Source organism: Drosophila guanche, unplaced genomic scaffold (assembly GCF_900245975.1).
Source record: "Drosophila guanche unplaced genomic scaffold, DGUA_6, whole genome shotgun sequence".
Taxonomy (NCBI): Eukaryota; Metazoa; Arthropoda; class Insecta; order Diptera; family Drosophilidae; genus Drosophila; species Drosophila guanche.
In genome coordinates, this window is record NW_022995754.1 from 87291 (window position 1) to 103433 (window position 16143).

At 40.6% G+C, this 16143-nt stretch overlaps 4 protein-coding genes across 9 annotated transcripts; 2 read left to right on the plus strand and 2 right to left on the minus strand.

Moving 5' to 3' along the window:
• Positions 1–40: 40 nt before the first annotated feature.
• On the minus strand, positions 41–993 carry LOC117589004 (augmin complex subunit wac). Its single transcript, XM_034280619.1, has 4 exons — positions 897–993; positions 754–803; positions 373–679; positions 41–305 (listed from the first exon to the last, which is right to left on the minus strand). The coding sequence occupies exons 2-4, from the start codon at positions 755–757 to the stop codon at positions 107–109; spliced, it is 510 nt and encodes a 169-aa protein (XP_034136510.1). The 5' UTR covers positions 758–803; positions 897–993; the 3' UTR covers positions 41–106.
• Positions 994–1046: 53 nt separating this feature from the next.
• Positions 1047–8649, plus strand: LOC117588985 (disco-interacting protein 2). 2 transcript variants are annotated; one of them, XM_034280583.1, is made up of 16 exons: positions 1047–1413; positions 1694–1765; positions 1835–2251; positions 2310–2689; positions 2811–2901; positions 3124–3676; positions 3732–4072; positions 4141–5475; positions 5872–5984; positions 6045–6126; positions 6196–6300; positions 6374–6743; positions 6811–7471; positions 7533–7981; positions 8035–8183; positions 8289–8649. In XM_034280583.1, exons 1-16 carry the CDS (start codon positions 1341–1343, stop codon positions 8390–8392), a joined length of 5295 nt encoding a protein of 1764 aa, XP_034136474.1. In that variant the 5' UTR covers positions 1047–1340; the 3' UTR covers positions 8393–8649. The 2 variants fall into 2 exon arrangements, with proteins under 2 accessions (XP_034136474.1, XP_034136473.1); XM_034280582.1 differs by having other exon boundaries at positions 1048–1413; positions 5821–5984.
• A 63-nt stretch (positions 8650–8712) lies between these two features.
• On the minus strand, positions 8713–10679 carry LOC117588993 (probable G-protein coupled receptor Mth-like 14). 2 transcript variants are annotated; one of them, XM_034280599.1, is made up of 7 exons: positions 10541–10679; positions 10413–10478; positions 10107–10367; positions 9844–10030; positions 9287–9787; positions 9092–9216; positions 8713–9033 (listed from the first exon to the last, which is right to left on the minus strand). In XM_034280599.1, exons 1-7 carry the CDS (start codon positions 10648–10650, stop codon positions 8772–8774), a joined length of 1512 nt encoding a protein of 503 aa, XP_034136490.1. In that variant the 5' UTR covers positions 10651–10679; the 3' UTR covers positions 8713–8771. The 2 variants fall into 2 exon arrangements, with proteins under 2 accessions (XP_034136490.1, XP_034136489.1); XM_034280598.1 differs by having other exon boundaries at positions 8714–9033; positions 10107–10478.
• Positions 10680–11660: 981 nt separating this feature from the next.
• Positions 11661–14485, plus strand: LOC117588991 (ankyrin-1). 4 transcript variants are annotated; one of them, XM_034280592.1, is made up of 9 exons: positions 11661–11886; positions 11941–12294; positions 12355–12567; positions 12693–12713; positions 12871–12988; positions 13043–13380; positions 13432–13529; positions 13586–13655; positions 13767–14485. In XM_034280592.1, the coding sequence occupies exons 1-9, from the start codon at positions 11779–11781 to the stop codon at positions 14229–14231; spliced, it is 1785 nt and encodes a 594-aa protein (XP_034136483.1). In that variant the 5' UTR covers positions 11661–11778; the 3' UTR covers positions 14232–14485. The 4 variants fall into 4 exon arrangements, with proteins under 4 accessions (XP_034136483.1, XP_034136484.1, XP_034136485.1 ...); XM_034280593.1 differs by having other exon boundaries at positions 11662–11886; positions 13435–13529; positions 13767–14231; XM_034280594.1 differs by lacking the exon at positions 12693–12713 and having other exon boundaries at positions 11663–11886.
• Positions 14486–16143: the final 1658 nt, after the last annotated feature.

Here is a 16143-nt window from a genome sequence, read left to right on the forward strand (position 1 = left end):
GCACTTTTGCACTCTAGAATCGAAACAATACATTTTTTTGAATTGATGATTTTATGTTATTGTAAAGTGTTTTTGCATTACTGAGTAAATACATCTAAATCATTTTTTATAAAGAAAATGTTAACATTTGACAGTTACGTTCCAGCGAATTAACTTTTTGTATAATACTCTCGATATTGAAGTCTGTCGGCATTTCTAGAGCTTTCTGTCTCTTCCACAAAGCCCGTTTGGTATCCAGTATATTGTTGCGCTGCTGCTGAACGGCTCCATCAGGGATCAATTGTTTTTCCGCTGTGGAGTTGAATCTGGAGAGCGAAGGAATGAATTTAGTTGATATTCTATATATGTACATATAAACGGGATCCTGATTACCGTTCCAATACAGCTACCTCCTCAGCTGCTTCGTCGATTGAAGTCTTAATGCGCTGCACATGTGTTTGTTGCTGCGCGATAATCAGTTTGCTTTCTATGCGACCTTTCTGTAGTCCATAGTAGAGGTCACGCAAATAGTTTAAATCTAACGCATGAACGTGCAAGTCTGCATATAATTGTGCAGTCTTCTTTAAAAGATCATCGTTCAAAAAATCGCATAATTCAATACCCGCCAGCTTCAAGACATTTTCATAATGTTGACCCAAGATTTTCAATGAATATATTTCATCTAGAAGCTTTGAATTATCTACACAGAATGCAATATTCAATTAGTTGCACTGCAAATTTTAATTAATTAAATTTAATTTTAATTAAACTCACCCATTTTTAATAATGCCCAGAGAGTCTGTCGTCTTCCGCTCGTTTTTAAACTATCGAATATAATTTTGAATTAAATACGAGAACAGACACTAACTGCTAACTAAAACTATTGTAGCCGTAGCACTCTTCTCGAAGAGACATACATAAAATATAATTTTCCGTGAACTTTTGGAGAGCAGAGTTTCTTTGTCGCGTCGATGTTTTTAATTTGTCAGTCGATACATCGATGAATGCCACGCCACAGGGATGTGAGACAAACGTCATCGGAATTTTCGCTAGACTAGCACATCATAAAATCGATTTTGTACTCCACTTTTTCTTTGTTTACTTTTCCTGTGAAAATTATAATTAAGTATATAAAAAACTATCACATAGTATTGACCCTGCGTGTAAAGTTGCTGAAACTACGGGTTCTGTTAATTTTCCGAAGCAAAATGTAGATGTCAAATCGATCGATTATTGACAACGAAGTGGGAAAGTAGCGGTGTCTGATTTTAGGTGTGTGTGCACTGCGCCCAGTTAAAAAGTTAAACACTTTTGCAAAGAAAACGAAATAAAAGTTTGCAGCGAACTCGAATTTTTTGGATATGGAGTCTACTTCCTCATTGCCTGGATATATTCGCGAAAAAATCGCCGAATTAGACTTAGAGCTCTCAGAGGGTAAGTCCATGTTATCCGTGTGTGTGTATATACATACATATGTATATATTTGCTTTTTATGTTTTGATTGCCCAAAAGAGTAAATACATATATTTTAGTGCAATAAAAAATGGTTGAGATTAATTAATGTATTCGCCTTTCAAAATATTGTGTCAACTTAATTTTTAATATTTAATCAGCAGCAATGCATTCTCGCACAATATCTAAGAGAAGTGCATGTACATATGTATGTACATACATAGATACGTTTAATATTGAATATTCTTATCTTTTTTTTCAGGTGACATTACGCAAAAAGGCTATGAAAAGAAACGAGCTAAGTTATTGCAACCGTTTCTAAAAAAGAATGAAGGTATGTACGACATTGGAATTATTTTAAACTTTGTGACATTCTTTTATTTCGTGCATATTTTTATGACAGCTATTAGCGTCGACAAGGCAAAAACAACGCCGCCACCGCCATATTACAACGTTAAAGATGCCAACAATAGCAACAGTCATGGAAACATCAATAATGATGGTGTCGTAGTCTCCAGTGAAGGCTATAGTTATGTGACCGAAGTACCTTCTCTCTCCTCTTCACAGCAAAGACATTCCAAAAAGTTAGACTTTCATCAGTCTTCCTCCGTAACAGCATCATCAACCGCTCAGAGCGGAGCGGCTGGGACACCTGGTTATGAAAATATGCGCCCACAAGGTGGTGCAGTCGGCGATCCAGGATATCAGAATACTCGCGAGCCAAGCGGTTTTCAAAACCAGTCCACTTCAAATAATAGTCAACACCGCCAGCGACGTACACAGCGCAAAGTAACGCATAATGAAAAACGTTATCATTCGGGTAGGTCTCTCCTAATAATTTTTACTATTTTTACTATAAGCGTAATTTCAACCTGCAGAGGTACGTCAGGAGGCCGTGCAGCAGGCCTTAGCAGCACTTAAAGGTCGACCAAAACCTAGTCTTCCGATGCCATCAAAACGCACATCTGTGCTTAACCGCAGTCCTGGCTGTAATGATGAGCTGGACTCATCTACAGATGACGAATCCATACCAGAGGAAACTATTTCTCCTGACAAGGAGTACAACTATCCGCGTGATCACATAAGCAATAGTATGATACCACCAGAACCGATAATAAAACCACCAATTCGTGAATCATCCATGAGCTCTCAGCAGCATCTGCGACTTGATGTAAAACAGTCACAAACGCCAAATCAGAAGTATTCATCATCGAACAGTGTGGCAGAAAAACGGCCACCCCAAAATTTGCCACCACTTGTGAGTATAATATCAATAGTAGCTGTAACTTGCAGGAAGGTCCAATCAATATACATTTTACAAAAAGGGCTTTTGCCTATAAAAATGGGTCAACACACAAAAATAATATTTACAATTTCAGCCAACATCTGACACATCGAGTATGGAGTCACCCCCTATTGCTTACAAGCGAGATACAGACTTTTCGGACAAAGCATTTAAGCAAAAGCAATGTGAGTAAATGTATAAATGAGCAATTCGCACTAAAAGGGATTTGGTTTCATAAAAAGTCCATATATGTATGTGCATGTTTACATATGTATTAGACCAACAAAATCATGCATGATAGATAGAGACCAATCTTCTTATAGTCAATGAAAGTGCAACTGCACGTCAACCGAACCCCTTATATAGTCGAACTCTGTACAAACGAGCATTTTCCGCTCTTTTATTAGTCAACGCTCCAGACATCACACAGTTTAATAATACACATCGCATTGCTGACCGCGTAACAAGATATGTGAATGTATCCCAAAGTGAACTTAATGACACAGATGCAAATGGTAAATGGAAGGTTTCCGCTAAAATACAACAACTTTTAAACACACTTAAGAGACCCAAGCGTCGCCCACTTCCCGAATTCTATGAGGACAACGACATTGAACTTGAGATTGCAGCAAACACTAAGGATCCCAATGCACCGAAACCGGAAGGCAGCACAATGACTTCCGTGCAAGGCGAGCAACTCTCGATACCAGCAGGGCTTCCGCGCACTCTGGAATGCGCCCTCCAGCGATATGGCACAAATTCATTTAAAAGTTCCATGGCTACGGTTCTTGATCCTAATGGTAAAATAACAACCACCCTGACATATGGAAAGCTGCTGTCACGTGCACAAAAGATAGCCTATGCATTGTCCACGAAGATATTTAGCAAAGGACCCGAGCAAGTAACATTGAAGCCGGGTGACCGTGTTGCTTTAGTGTATCCCAATAATGATCCATTGAGGTTAGTAACAAAATTGCTGTCCAAAGACTACTTTCTAAGCTAAGAATACTTTCAGTTTTATAACAGCCTGGTATGGTTGTATGTTTCGTGGCTTGGTTCCTTTACCTATAGAGCTGCCACTTTCCAGCTCTGACACACCTCCCCAGCAGGTTGGATTCTTGCTTAGTTCGTGTGGAATAACTGTGGCGCTTACTTCAGAGGCTTGTTTGAAAGGTCTACCCAAATCAACAACCACGGGTGAGATTGCGAAACTAAAAGGTTGGCCCCGTTTGCAGTGGTTCGTAACTGAACACTTGCCTAAGCCCCCTAAAGAATTCAACGTTGGGAACTTACGCGTTGATGATACAGCATCATCTTATATTGAATATACTACTGATAAGGAGGGCAGTGTTATGGGTAAGTGGTACATAGAGTATTTTCCATTGAAAATTTAATTTACTTTTCCATATTCACATTTTTTGTAGGTGTGACTGTAACGCGTGCTGCAATGATCAATCATTGCCGGGCATTAACTATGGCATGTCATTACACCGAAGGGGAAACCATTGTCTGTGTCCTAGATTTTAAAAGAGAAGTTGGTTTATGGCACGCTGTTTTGACCTCAGTGCTGAACGGTATGCATGTTATTTTCATACCTTATGCCTTGATGAAGCTTCGCCCCTCAAGCTGGATGCAATTAATCACAAAACATAGGGCTTCCTGCTGCTTGGTGAAGAGCCGTGACCTGCATTGGGGTTTATTGGCTACTAAAGATCATAAGGACATATCTCTATCTTCATTGCGTATGCTACTAGTAGCGGACGGAGCCAATCCCTGGTCACTTTCATCATGTGATCAGTTTTTGAACGTGTTTCAAGCAAAAGGCTTACGCTCAGACGCCATATGCCCATGTGCAAGTAGTTCAGAAGTTTTTACCGTTTCACTTCGTCGCCCAGGTCGTGGGTCATGTGGATTTAGTCAATCAGCCACAGGCCGCGGTGTACTCTCCATGGCAGCTCTGTCACACGGTGTAGTTAGAGTGGATAGTGAAGACTCTCTAACATCGCTAACATTGCAGGATTGTGGTCAAGTCATGCCAGCTGCGCAAATGGTGGTCGTGCGATCAGAGGGAGCACCAGTCTTGTGTAAGACAGATCAAGTTGGAGAAATATGCGTTACAAGTGGTTCAACAAGCGCCAGTTACTTTGGGCTTGATGGTATGACAAATTCTACATTTAAAGTTCAACCCATATTGGAAGATTTTGATCAAACGAAAGAAGGTCCTGGAACTGGTACTGGAACTGTTGGAATTATTTCGAAGCCCATTGGCGATGAATACTATGTCAGGTCAGGCCTTTTGGGTTTTCTTGGTCCAGGAGGCTTAGTGTTTGTTTGCGGTTCCCGGGATGGGCTTATGACGGTTACTGGACGAAAGCACAATGCGGATGATATCATAGCCACAGTATTAGCAGTGGAACCCATGCGATTTATTTACCGAGGACGCATAGCAGTATTTAGCATTAAAGTACTTCGAGATGAGCGCGTCTGTGTTATTGCTGAACAGCGGCCCGATTGCTCTGAGGAGGAGAGTTTCCAATGGATGTCGCGTGTTCTTCAAGCTGTAGATTCCATTCATCAGGTGGGAATATATTGTTTGGCACTAGTGCCACCGAATCATTTGCCTAAGACCCCACTCGGAGGCATACATTTATGTGAAGCAAGGCGTCGATTTTTGGAAGGATCTCTTCACCCCGCAAACGTTTTGATGTGTCCGCATACGTGCGTTACTAACTTGCCAAAGCCGAGAGAGTTACATCAAGGTGAGTTATTAATAAAGCTGAACTGAAAAGTGGTTTTAATTGTTTTAATAATTGGCCTTGCTGGACTTTCTGTGCTTACGTTATCTGATAAAATACAAATATTGCTTTCCTCTATTTTTAACCACCAACAACACTACAACAATGCTGCGATTGCTTCTATGACCAATACAACACTCATTGCAAAACACTGCAAAACACACAAAATAATAACACTGTATAAAATCTGCAACAAAACACCAAAATGACAACATAACTCTGTATTTGCCTTAATTAATGTTTTTAATAATCGATCCTTGTAAAAAATCAACAAACAAACTACTAACCATTCCCCAAACAAACAAAAAGGTGTGCAAACTACTGTAAAACTAAGCTCATCATCTGGCTGTGGTATTACAGACACGGGTGTAGGACCAGCCTCTGTGATGGTTGGAAATTTAGTGCAGGGTAATCGTTTGGCTGAAGCACACGGGCGAGATGTTGGATTGTCCTCCGAAGATTGTGAGCGTAAGGTTAGTCGACAGCATCAAGAAAATAGTGTGTTATTTTTCAACAAATGTTTCTATACACAGCCTCAACTAATAACAGGAGTACTCCGATGGCGCGCCAATACGTCACCAGATCATATAATATTTACTCTGTTAAATTCAAAGGGTAATATCTTCTTGTTAAGACTTTATGGACATACATATAAACAAATAATATTCTTCTCCAACACCTTAGGTGCCATTGCCAAAACGTTGACATGCTCTGAGTTACATAAACGAGCTGAGAAGATTGCGGCTTTGCTCCAAGAACGTGGAAGAATTGAGCCAGGTGATCACGTTGGTAAGAATATTCCTAGTTGAGAAATGAAAATTTAAATCTAATGATTGCTTTTTCGTTCTTTTCATACTTCCAGCACTTATATTTCCCCCTGGACTCGATTTGCTATGTGCATTTTATGGTTGCCTCTATCTGGGAGCAATACCTATAACCATAAGACCACCCCATCCCCAAAACCTTAACACTACTTTGCCTACTGTGCGCATGATAGTTGATGTCTCAAAAAGTGGCATTGTGCTCTCTATTCAACCAATTATTAAGTTACTCAAATCCCGAGAAGCTGCAACATCTATCGACCCAAAGACATGGCCTCCTATATTAGATATTGATGACAACCCAAAACGCAAATATGCCGGCATAGCCACCGTCTCGTTTGACTCCAGTGCTTATTTAGATTTCAGTGTATCAACCTGTGGACGTCTTAGTGGTGTCAATATATCGCATCGGTACGTAATTAAAATATTGGTTTGATGATTTGACATGCATATTTGTAATTCATCTTTAATTCAACAGATCTCTCTCTAGTCTGTGTGCCAGTTTAAAATTGGCCTGTGAACTTTACCCGTCTCGTCATGTTGCGTTATGTTTGGATCCCTATTGTGGTCTTGGATTTGTAATGTGGACTCTTATCGGGGTATACAGTGGACACCATTCAATACTTATAGCACCTTACGAAGTTGAAGCTAATCCCAGTTTGTGGTTGTCAACTCTCTCGCAACACCGTGTTCGCGACACCTTTTGTTCATATGGTGTGATAGAATTATGCACTAAAGCACTAAGCAATTCTATACCCTCTTTAAAGCAAAGAAACATAGACCTAAGATGCGTGCGGACATGTGTTGTAGTAGCAGAGGAGCGCCCAAGAGTACAGCTGACACAACAATTTTGCAAGCTGTTCCAAGCCCTTGGTTTAAACACTCGATGTGTTTCAACTTCCTTCGGATGCCGTGTAAATCCCGCTATTTGTGTGCAGGGGGCTAGTTCTGCAGAAAGTGCTCAGGTCTATGTAGATATGAGAGCGTTGCGTAACAATCGTGTGGCATTGGTTGAACGTGGTGCACCAAATTCATTGTGTGTAATTGAATCCGGAAAACTTCTACCGGGCGTAAAAGTAATAATAGCTAATCCTGACACTAAAGGACACTGTGGCGATTCACACTTGGGAGAAATTTGGGTAAATTTGTAGTTGAGTTTTCTCCTACGTCTTAATCAATATATGTATGTATATCTTGCAGGTACAAGCGCCCCATAATGCAAATGGATACTTTACCATATATGGCGACGAAACTGACTACAATGATCATTTTAATGCTAAATTAGTAACTGGGGCTACAGCTGAGATATATGCGCGTACTGGGTATTTAGGTTTCTTGCGGCGCACTGAGTGTTCACAAGCAGCTTCGTTACTTGACGAAACCACACCAAGTGTGGCTAGTCGTGACAGTGATACTGAATCCTTGAACTCCATAAGTCAACTGCAACTAAACTTTTCTAACACTTCCTTGGGTGGAAACTCAGAGCATAGCATAGTAAGTGGTGCCGTAAACTCCAATGACCAAGAGCTGCACGATGCAGTGTACGTAGTCGGAGCTGTTGATGAAGTGATCTCTCTACGGGGCATGAACTATCATCCAATTGATATTGAAAACTCAGTAATGCGGTGTCACAAAAAAATCGCTGAATGGTAAGAAGAGAAACATTTGCTATTTACATTTATTTTTCAAAATGTATTTTTAGTGCCGTATTCACCTGGACCAATTTGCTGGTCGTAGTTGTGGAGCTCGATGGCAATGAATCAGAAGCATTGGACTTAGTGCCCCTGGTCACAAATACAGTATTGGAAGATCACCAACTTATAGTTGGCGTAGTTGTGGTGGTTGATCCAGGTTTGTTTAAAACCCAATCAGATCAAGTCCTACCACGTCATACATTTGATATACTCAGTTTTAGCCATTCACAAACAGCACCATTAACGAGTAATTTTTTTTTAGGAGTGGTGCCTATTAACAGCCGTGGGGAAAAGCAACGGATGCATTTACGTGATGGTTTTCTTGCCGACCAGCTGGATCCCATCTACGTCGCATACAACATGTAAATACGCATTTAGTTTATGATGAAATCGACACTGCGTAGCACAGAAACGTAAGCAAACCAATTTATTCTAACCTTATTTAACATCCATCGTAAATCAGTAACTACATATAAAAAGGCTAATTTTGCTTTGGATAGCCCAAACAAATTACATATTTCCTTTAAGATTATTAGCATACTTAAAGCATAGTTGGTAAATCTTTCTTTAAATTAACTGGACTATTTAAAAATATGATCATACACGTATACAAATCACAACAAGAACAAAAATTTCATATTTATGTGTAAGACGAAATAAACATAAACATTTATATGCATATTATACAATTATGATAGCTATGTTTATTTTCCTATTATTACAAAAACTTTACAGGCCATTTAAACTATATTTGATTGACATTTTTATCAAGCTCCTGCAGCTCTGTACCTTCAATTTTATGTGAACCACGATCATACCACCAACGCAAAATGATTGTACGACGTCTACGTACAACAAGAAAAATTAGCAATACCCAAACTCCTTGCAGACCATTGACCATGTCGCACAGAAGCAAGTAATTGGAGTTGGACCCTGAGTAAAATGTGACTATTTCAAAAAGCCAGCTTATTATCATAATAATACCCAGTAAACTGACGCATTTCGCACTGAAAATATTTTAAAGTAAAAGGGATTTCAACGTAGGAAAATTTAAAGTCAGCTTACTCTTTTTTCACGTCTTCATATTTTTGCTGATCAAATATGGCATCACTTGGCCCAGCAGTATCATTCTTCTCTGCCTGTGCATAGCCATTAATGCGTTGAAACCCAAAGAATGATATTATGTTTACCTAGAAAATGTAAGCATCGGTGTATATTAAAATAGGGGAAATCCTTACAAATCTATCCTTCCGGGCTTACCAAAAAACTACAAATTAAAATTGTAGAAACAGGAGGTATGAAGTAGCGCTGTGATTCTCGAATAGATTCCGTAAGTCCTTGCAGAAAGTATGATGGCATACCTGGAAGTCCTTTTTGCACAGTAAGCGCTACCAAAGTTGCAGGTCCCGTAAAAGCAATTAAACAATAGCAAACAAAATTAATGGTGGCCCACGTCTTTGTTAGTTGTATACAGCAAGGCAATTTGTACCACACATTAAAAAGAACATTAAAACATATGCAGAAGTACCAACAAAAATAGCTTAGTATAAAAAACTGTACAACGTAACCAATAAATCCGGTGTTCGGAATTTCGTAGATGTGTACAACAGAGTGCACAAAATATCCTGATGCCAAACACAAAGACATCAAACTTAGGGAGAGACCATGCAAGTTACGCAATAAACGAAGAGTCAGATGCAAATAACTAACTAAGAGCAAGCAAGGCATGGATATAAGCATTAGGACTGCTACCATTACCACCTATACAAAAAGAGTAGGAAACGTTATTGGGAACAAATAGTGTACATTTTGCTTACTTTTGCAAATGCAATTTGTTCTTCAACTTGCGTGATGCATGTGAAGGCAAATAAGTGTCCCGTCTTATCAATATCCAAGCAGTAATTTTTTTCGACGGTGTAGGATTCATTATCATGGTCGATAATTAATAAAGATCCATCTTGTAACACAAAGAAAACATCCTCTTCATCATCATATTGAAAGGAGCTGCTCTTGACGTTAAAGCCATTGTAGTTGTTGGAAATGAAACAACTATAAATAAATAAATAAATGATTGACTTGCCTGTTACATGGATTTCCAATATCATAGGGAAGAATCGTTTCAATTTCCAGATCCTCAATGCAATTATCAAACAGAACTGCGCTTATTACATCAGGTTCAAACTTAAGAATACCATTGTCGCACATCGAATCACTTTGATTTTCACGATAGATGTTAAGATTTTCCCCAAGTGGGCAGCATTTTCGCAAACGTGACGAACTTTTTGCGATTGGTTGTCCTCTGTTCTTTTCTCGTTGCGAACAGTCAGCTGGTAAGGCAGTATTAACGGACGCCACGGACGTAGATGTGCTCGATTCAATTGAAAAACTTTTGACGCCGGACATTGGTTCCAAAGACTCAGTTGACGTTACATTGTCTATGCCCTCATTATTACTAAAACAAAAGGTACATAAAGGTTCATGCATTTACAAATATTTTCTCAACTTAACTCTTACCTTAGTGTGTTTAAATTGTACTGATCGGTTGTCTGGGCAAAAGACAATAAAACGCCGGAGTATGTTGCTAAATACACCATGACAATTTCTTGCAAATAATAAAACGTCATTTTTATATAGGAAGGACAGTTAGACTATTCTGAAAATGAAGATAAGTGTAACACGCGGTTCAGAAAACGAACGGTTTCTATTGAAAGGGCTATGCATAAGATAGTTTTTGATATTCTTTTAAGTATGTTTAAGGAATATTTTCGACTTGCTATACCCATTGCCTTGCACGCCAATAATGTGTAAACAAACCACATATAGGTAAGTCGCGACTTACAGCTATAAAATACGTATTTATCTTATCTATTCGAAACCTGGGCAGAACAATTTGTCTCATTTCTAGTTATCATTATCAAACACATGACGTCAGATTGATAATGGACATGAGTGTGCTGGTAGACGCATTTTTTTACAATTACTTTCATGGAAAAATGTTTTAATGGTTTTATTACGTGACAGCTAATAAAAGTACATAGTCAAGGAATTCAAAAAACCCTTAAATAATGCAATGATAGATGCAGCAAGATTTATAAAGGTGGATTATAACTAACGGCTGAATGTATCGTCTATATATTTTTGTAGTTTTACGTATGTACATGTGGACAATTAAGCTCACTGTGCTAAAGTTAAATTAAATTGAACTCTTCCGCTGATGTTGCTTACTAAAATAATACTAGCAGAACAAACGGCTCGTGTTCGTGTTCGTGCTGTGCCATTGCATCGGTCAGCCCTGGTGATAAGATATCAATATATACATATATATGTATGTAAGTATGCAGGGCTCCAAAACGAAAGAAGAAAACTCTGACAAAGATTTGTTGATTTACGTTACATTAATTTGTCTATACCAAAACAATCCTTCGTTGGAGCTGCCACCGTATCCGGCTCCGTTTTAAAGTAACAATTGCATATTACAAACAGTGAGCAAGAGGGATGGTGAGTGAAATTTTAAATCCACGTCAACTGTCACTATATTCAAGTGATAATAATTTCAACCCTGCCTATATCGATGTACAGCAAAGATGCGATACTATAGTTGCTGAAGAATATATCGATATCTTTAATATCGCAATTTATTTGGAAAACAAACATTTCTTTTTGTATTTTTTTTCTTATTCTATCACAAAATCCGTTTACAGTAATGCTTACTAAAAGGTTCACCGTGCTGCTAAAAGTGTTTGCATTCTAAAATGCAGAGCCAAGGCGGCACCAGCAAGGTTGTCGCCACTCTCCGAGCGGATGGAAATGTGTATCCAATGGATCCCACTGATCACACCAACTTGCTTCACTATGAAATTGTAAGTAGGAAGATTATCGTACTAAGGAAAAGTTAACGTTTATCGCTTGCTTAGCGGACAGAAGGAGAACTTCAACAAAAGAAGGGCAACGGGTCTGGTCCATCAACAGTCGTGGACCTAGGCAAGCAATTGCTGCAATGCGCAAGGGACAGCGATGTGACAGGCGTCAAAACGGCGCTAGCACATGGGGCCCCCTTTGCCTCAGACTGGCTGGGAATGTCTGCGCTGCACTTTGCTGCTATGAACAACCAACTGGAAATCTGTGAAATACTTCTTCAGGGCGGCATAAATATGGACGCCAAAACTAAGGTGGACAGAACGCCTCTGCATTTAGCCTGCTACTACGGACACGAGCGAGTGGTCAGCTTATTGTTGGCACTCAAGTGCAGCGTTAATTCTCGAGACATGGTACGACATGAGTTTAACCCTAATTCAGTAATTGTAACCCAACTATGCCCCATCTCACAGCTTCGAATGACGCCTCTCCACTGGGCCGTGGAAAAAAAGCACAAATCCATTGTGCGAATGTTACTAAAATGCCAGGCAGATGTGTCGCTAGTTTCCAAATTCGGCAAGACGCCAATTGCACTGGCCGTGTACACTGAACAGGCGGATGTGTTGGCCGAACTGGAGGCAGCACGGCAGGCCCAGGCCAGTCGAAAATTGAACGAGGAATCGGAGGTGAGTGCCGAAACAGAATTGCGTGTATACAGAATATTGTTAGTTTGTCACGAGTTCTTACGCTTACTTATTAACTTATTAATATATAATTTCCTACAACCGACGTATCCGATATACGCTTCCAGCGGCAGACACATAAAAGCAGAGTATGTACCTCAAATATTCCATATTTGGTTGCTACAAAATTACTCCAAGCTCCATAATGCCCCATAATATCCCACACGTTGGACTGTAGAAATTAAAAAACTTATTGAATGGTAGTCAGAAGATAAATTGTTAATATGTACTTCAATTGATTCTTAGAAAGAAACCAGTGAGGCTGTCAATTCTATAATGGAAGAGCCCGGGCCCAAAAAAAGGGTTGACGATTCAGAAATGTCAGTCGAAGAAAGAATGGATGTCTTGGAAAACCTCCGTGGGCGTAAGTTCCATTAGGTAAATCAAAAAAACATAGCAACCAATTTGTGCCTTGCAGATCCCAATGTATTAGTCAACTCGGCGTTAAACATGCTCAAGACCCACGGCATTGCAGACATGATGCAGGAGAACGATGACGAAGCTTCGAAGGAAATGTTGAATACGGCACTACAAAACGGTCGTCAGCTCATTCTCTCCGAAGGGGGTCGCATGCTGTTACATGAAACTAATTCGAGCATAAACGTTAAGAAATATGTGAATGGAAGTGCCAGAAAAACCCCAAATATTGGTCTGCGTCTCACCCAAAATAGCTCACCCCCTCAGAAGATTCGCATGAATGTTATCAAGCAAAAGGAGCCAGCGCCACTCAGTCCGGCTGGGGTGTCTAAAAACAAGGTGAGACCTCCTGCCTGTTTGTAAACCATAGCTATAGGTTTTTTTTCTCAGCAGAACATACGTATAATCTCGTTGACTGATTTTAAGAAACTTTGCGGGACGGACAATCAGCCAAAGTCCCTACAAAAAATACCCGCATCATTGGCAAGGTAGGCCCGTCCTCTTCATTTACCAGCAGCATGACTAATTTTTTTATGAGTTAAAGCTCTGGAATGGTACGTCAACTCACCGATGGAACCAAACTGGTAAACATGCGCCAACTTCAGTCTCGTCAGGTTTGTGTTTTGAGTTTTCATTTTTAAGATTAGTCTGGTTTAAATATTTCTAAGCTCGGCAATGCATGAAAGTACAAAAATAAATATTATCTTGGTATTGTCTGCTTTTAGCTCAAACTTCCATCCGTTCAAAGACCCCCAGAACCCAGCATAATGGATGAACAACAGCAGTTGCTGAACGAAGTCATTGCTCCATCGTCCCAGCAAGCAGCTGCGGCACATTCTGCTACGGCGAGCACGCTGAGGGGCCAAGTTGGAACCGTTCAGACAATACAGCTGCGTCCATCCCCAGCAGCTGGAGCTGCCCTCGTGACGACAAGCAACGGAGTTGCCAGCAAGGCTGTGGCCAACGTAGCAAAGGTGGGCTCAAAAGGGCCTAATGCAATGCCACTGATGACATCTTCTGAAATTTTTCGGCAACTACATGAGCTTCGACGGCAGAACGAGGAATTGCGCAGGCGGGTTGATTCATTTCACCGAGAAAAAGAACAAATGCTGAAGCGTATTGACCGCTTGGAACAGCTTGTGTTCATTCGTGAACCGGATGCAGAAATCGATTATGTCGGGGTCATGTAGCTAACACATATATTTAACTTCTTTGTAAATAGCAGATAGGACTAGTGCATACCAGTGGAGGGAATTTTGTTTTTAATAAGCATCTTTATTGAATGTTTTCGCACATATCTTCATTCACATTTCTCAACACATGAAAGTTCTCAACGGTAAAGCTATGTTTCATGAATAGTTTATCAAGTTAATCAGCTACGTTTAAGTTAATTTTCTAAACACAAATGTGTCAGCGGCTTCATAACATTTTGTACCAGATTTGTATAATTATTAAACATTTTTCTTTTATTGCTGGACCTGGTTGGCGGCATGACCATGCATTAATGCCGGGACCGAGGTGGTAACCGAGATATGCCTCTGGTGATCGGACAGAGGGCAAGCGATCGACAATACCTCAAAGATTCTAAATTCAATGGTTAACAGCAAGTCGTCACCGCGGGCAGACACATTTGATTGTGTGGTTTGTGATCTTTTAGCGCCTTGAAGCCGGTTTTGTTGGACGCTTTGCTGGACTGCTATGGAACGTTTTCGGGGTTTGGCCTTTCGTAACATGTGCAGAGTGGGGCCACTTGGGGGTGGACAAAAATTGAACGTTACAGATATATTTGTTCAGATAAATATATTTACATACATATTGATGTACTTTGTATGTAGGTATTTACATATGTACGTGTTTAATTTTGGCGATGGAGGCCATGCGCGGAATCACAGAGGCCGTAAATGAGGGAAAACGCCATAGCGAGACTATTGCGAGGCACCAGGCCAGCTTTTAGAACTTCAAGGGCCCGCCATTGCACTTGCACAGTGCACGCTTCTTTCTACAGGTCGATGCCACACGACAGAAGCAGAATCTGTGGAATAGCAGCTACACCCTGTTCTTATTCGACAATCTGTTGGTCTATTGCAAGCGCGACATCATTAAACGCAGCCACTTTATCTACAAAGGACGTATATTTTTCGACCGCTGTCGGGTTGTTAACGTACGAGATGGAAAGATGTTTGGGCACACGATCAAGAACTCGCTGCGGATATACTGCGAATCGCGGGATAAGTGGTATGACTTCAGCTTCCGCTCGGCGAACCGCAAGCACCGCTTCCTCAACACCCTCGCCCTTGAGCGCCAGTTCGGAGGCATGGCACTCCACGTATCAGAGATGACAGGGTTCGAGTACACCTACGAGGAGCGGCCGGGTGACTTTTCAGATCAGTCGGACTACGAGCTGGCCGACTTCGAGCACGCCCTGTGTGCCACATCAGCTAGTGGGGAAAGTTCCGTTCCGGAATCGCCGGCCAAGTCAGCCTCCCGGTTTTGCGACACTTTGCCGAAAAAATCGCAATCCCGGGATGGTATCGCCAGCGTGGACAACTCGCAGATGCTGTCGACGACAACATCAACGGGTTCCCTAGGACGACGCCGCATCGGCAACTGGTTCCGCAAACCAAAGAGCTCCAACTGTACGCCAAGCCAATCGCCAACGCACAAGCCGGTCTTTGACGCAGATGAGACTCTCACAGCGGCCCGTGTCGCTGCTATCGAGCTGGCCGATTCCGCCGCTGCGCTGTTGCCAACGGATAGTTCATTCGCCTAAGCACACAGAATATCATAATACATAAACATTGATATACGCATCCAGTCCTATACTTAAATACACACAAATGTATGTATAAAGAATTGGCAATATACCAATTGAAAAATGTAAACGAAAGAGAGTTACAGTTATGTTTTGTTTTTTTGTAAATGTCGTTTAAATCACTAAGTGTCTGTTAAAGGGTTTTAGACGGCATAAAGATAAACGTGGCAATAAGTTAAATATGTATTTAGATATTTAGATTTACCAAAAGCACTTATAGTGTATACTTCTGGCATTTGAATTCAGCTTTCTATAAAAGTGCTAACTGTTGTCGCCGACTGCTAGTCTAA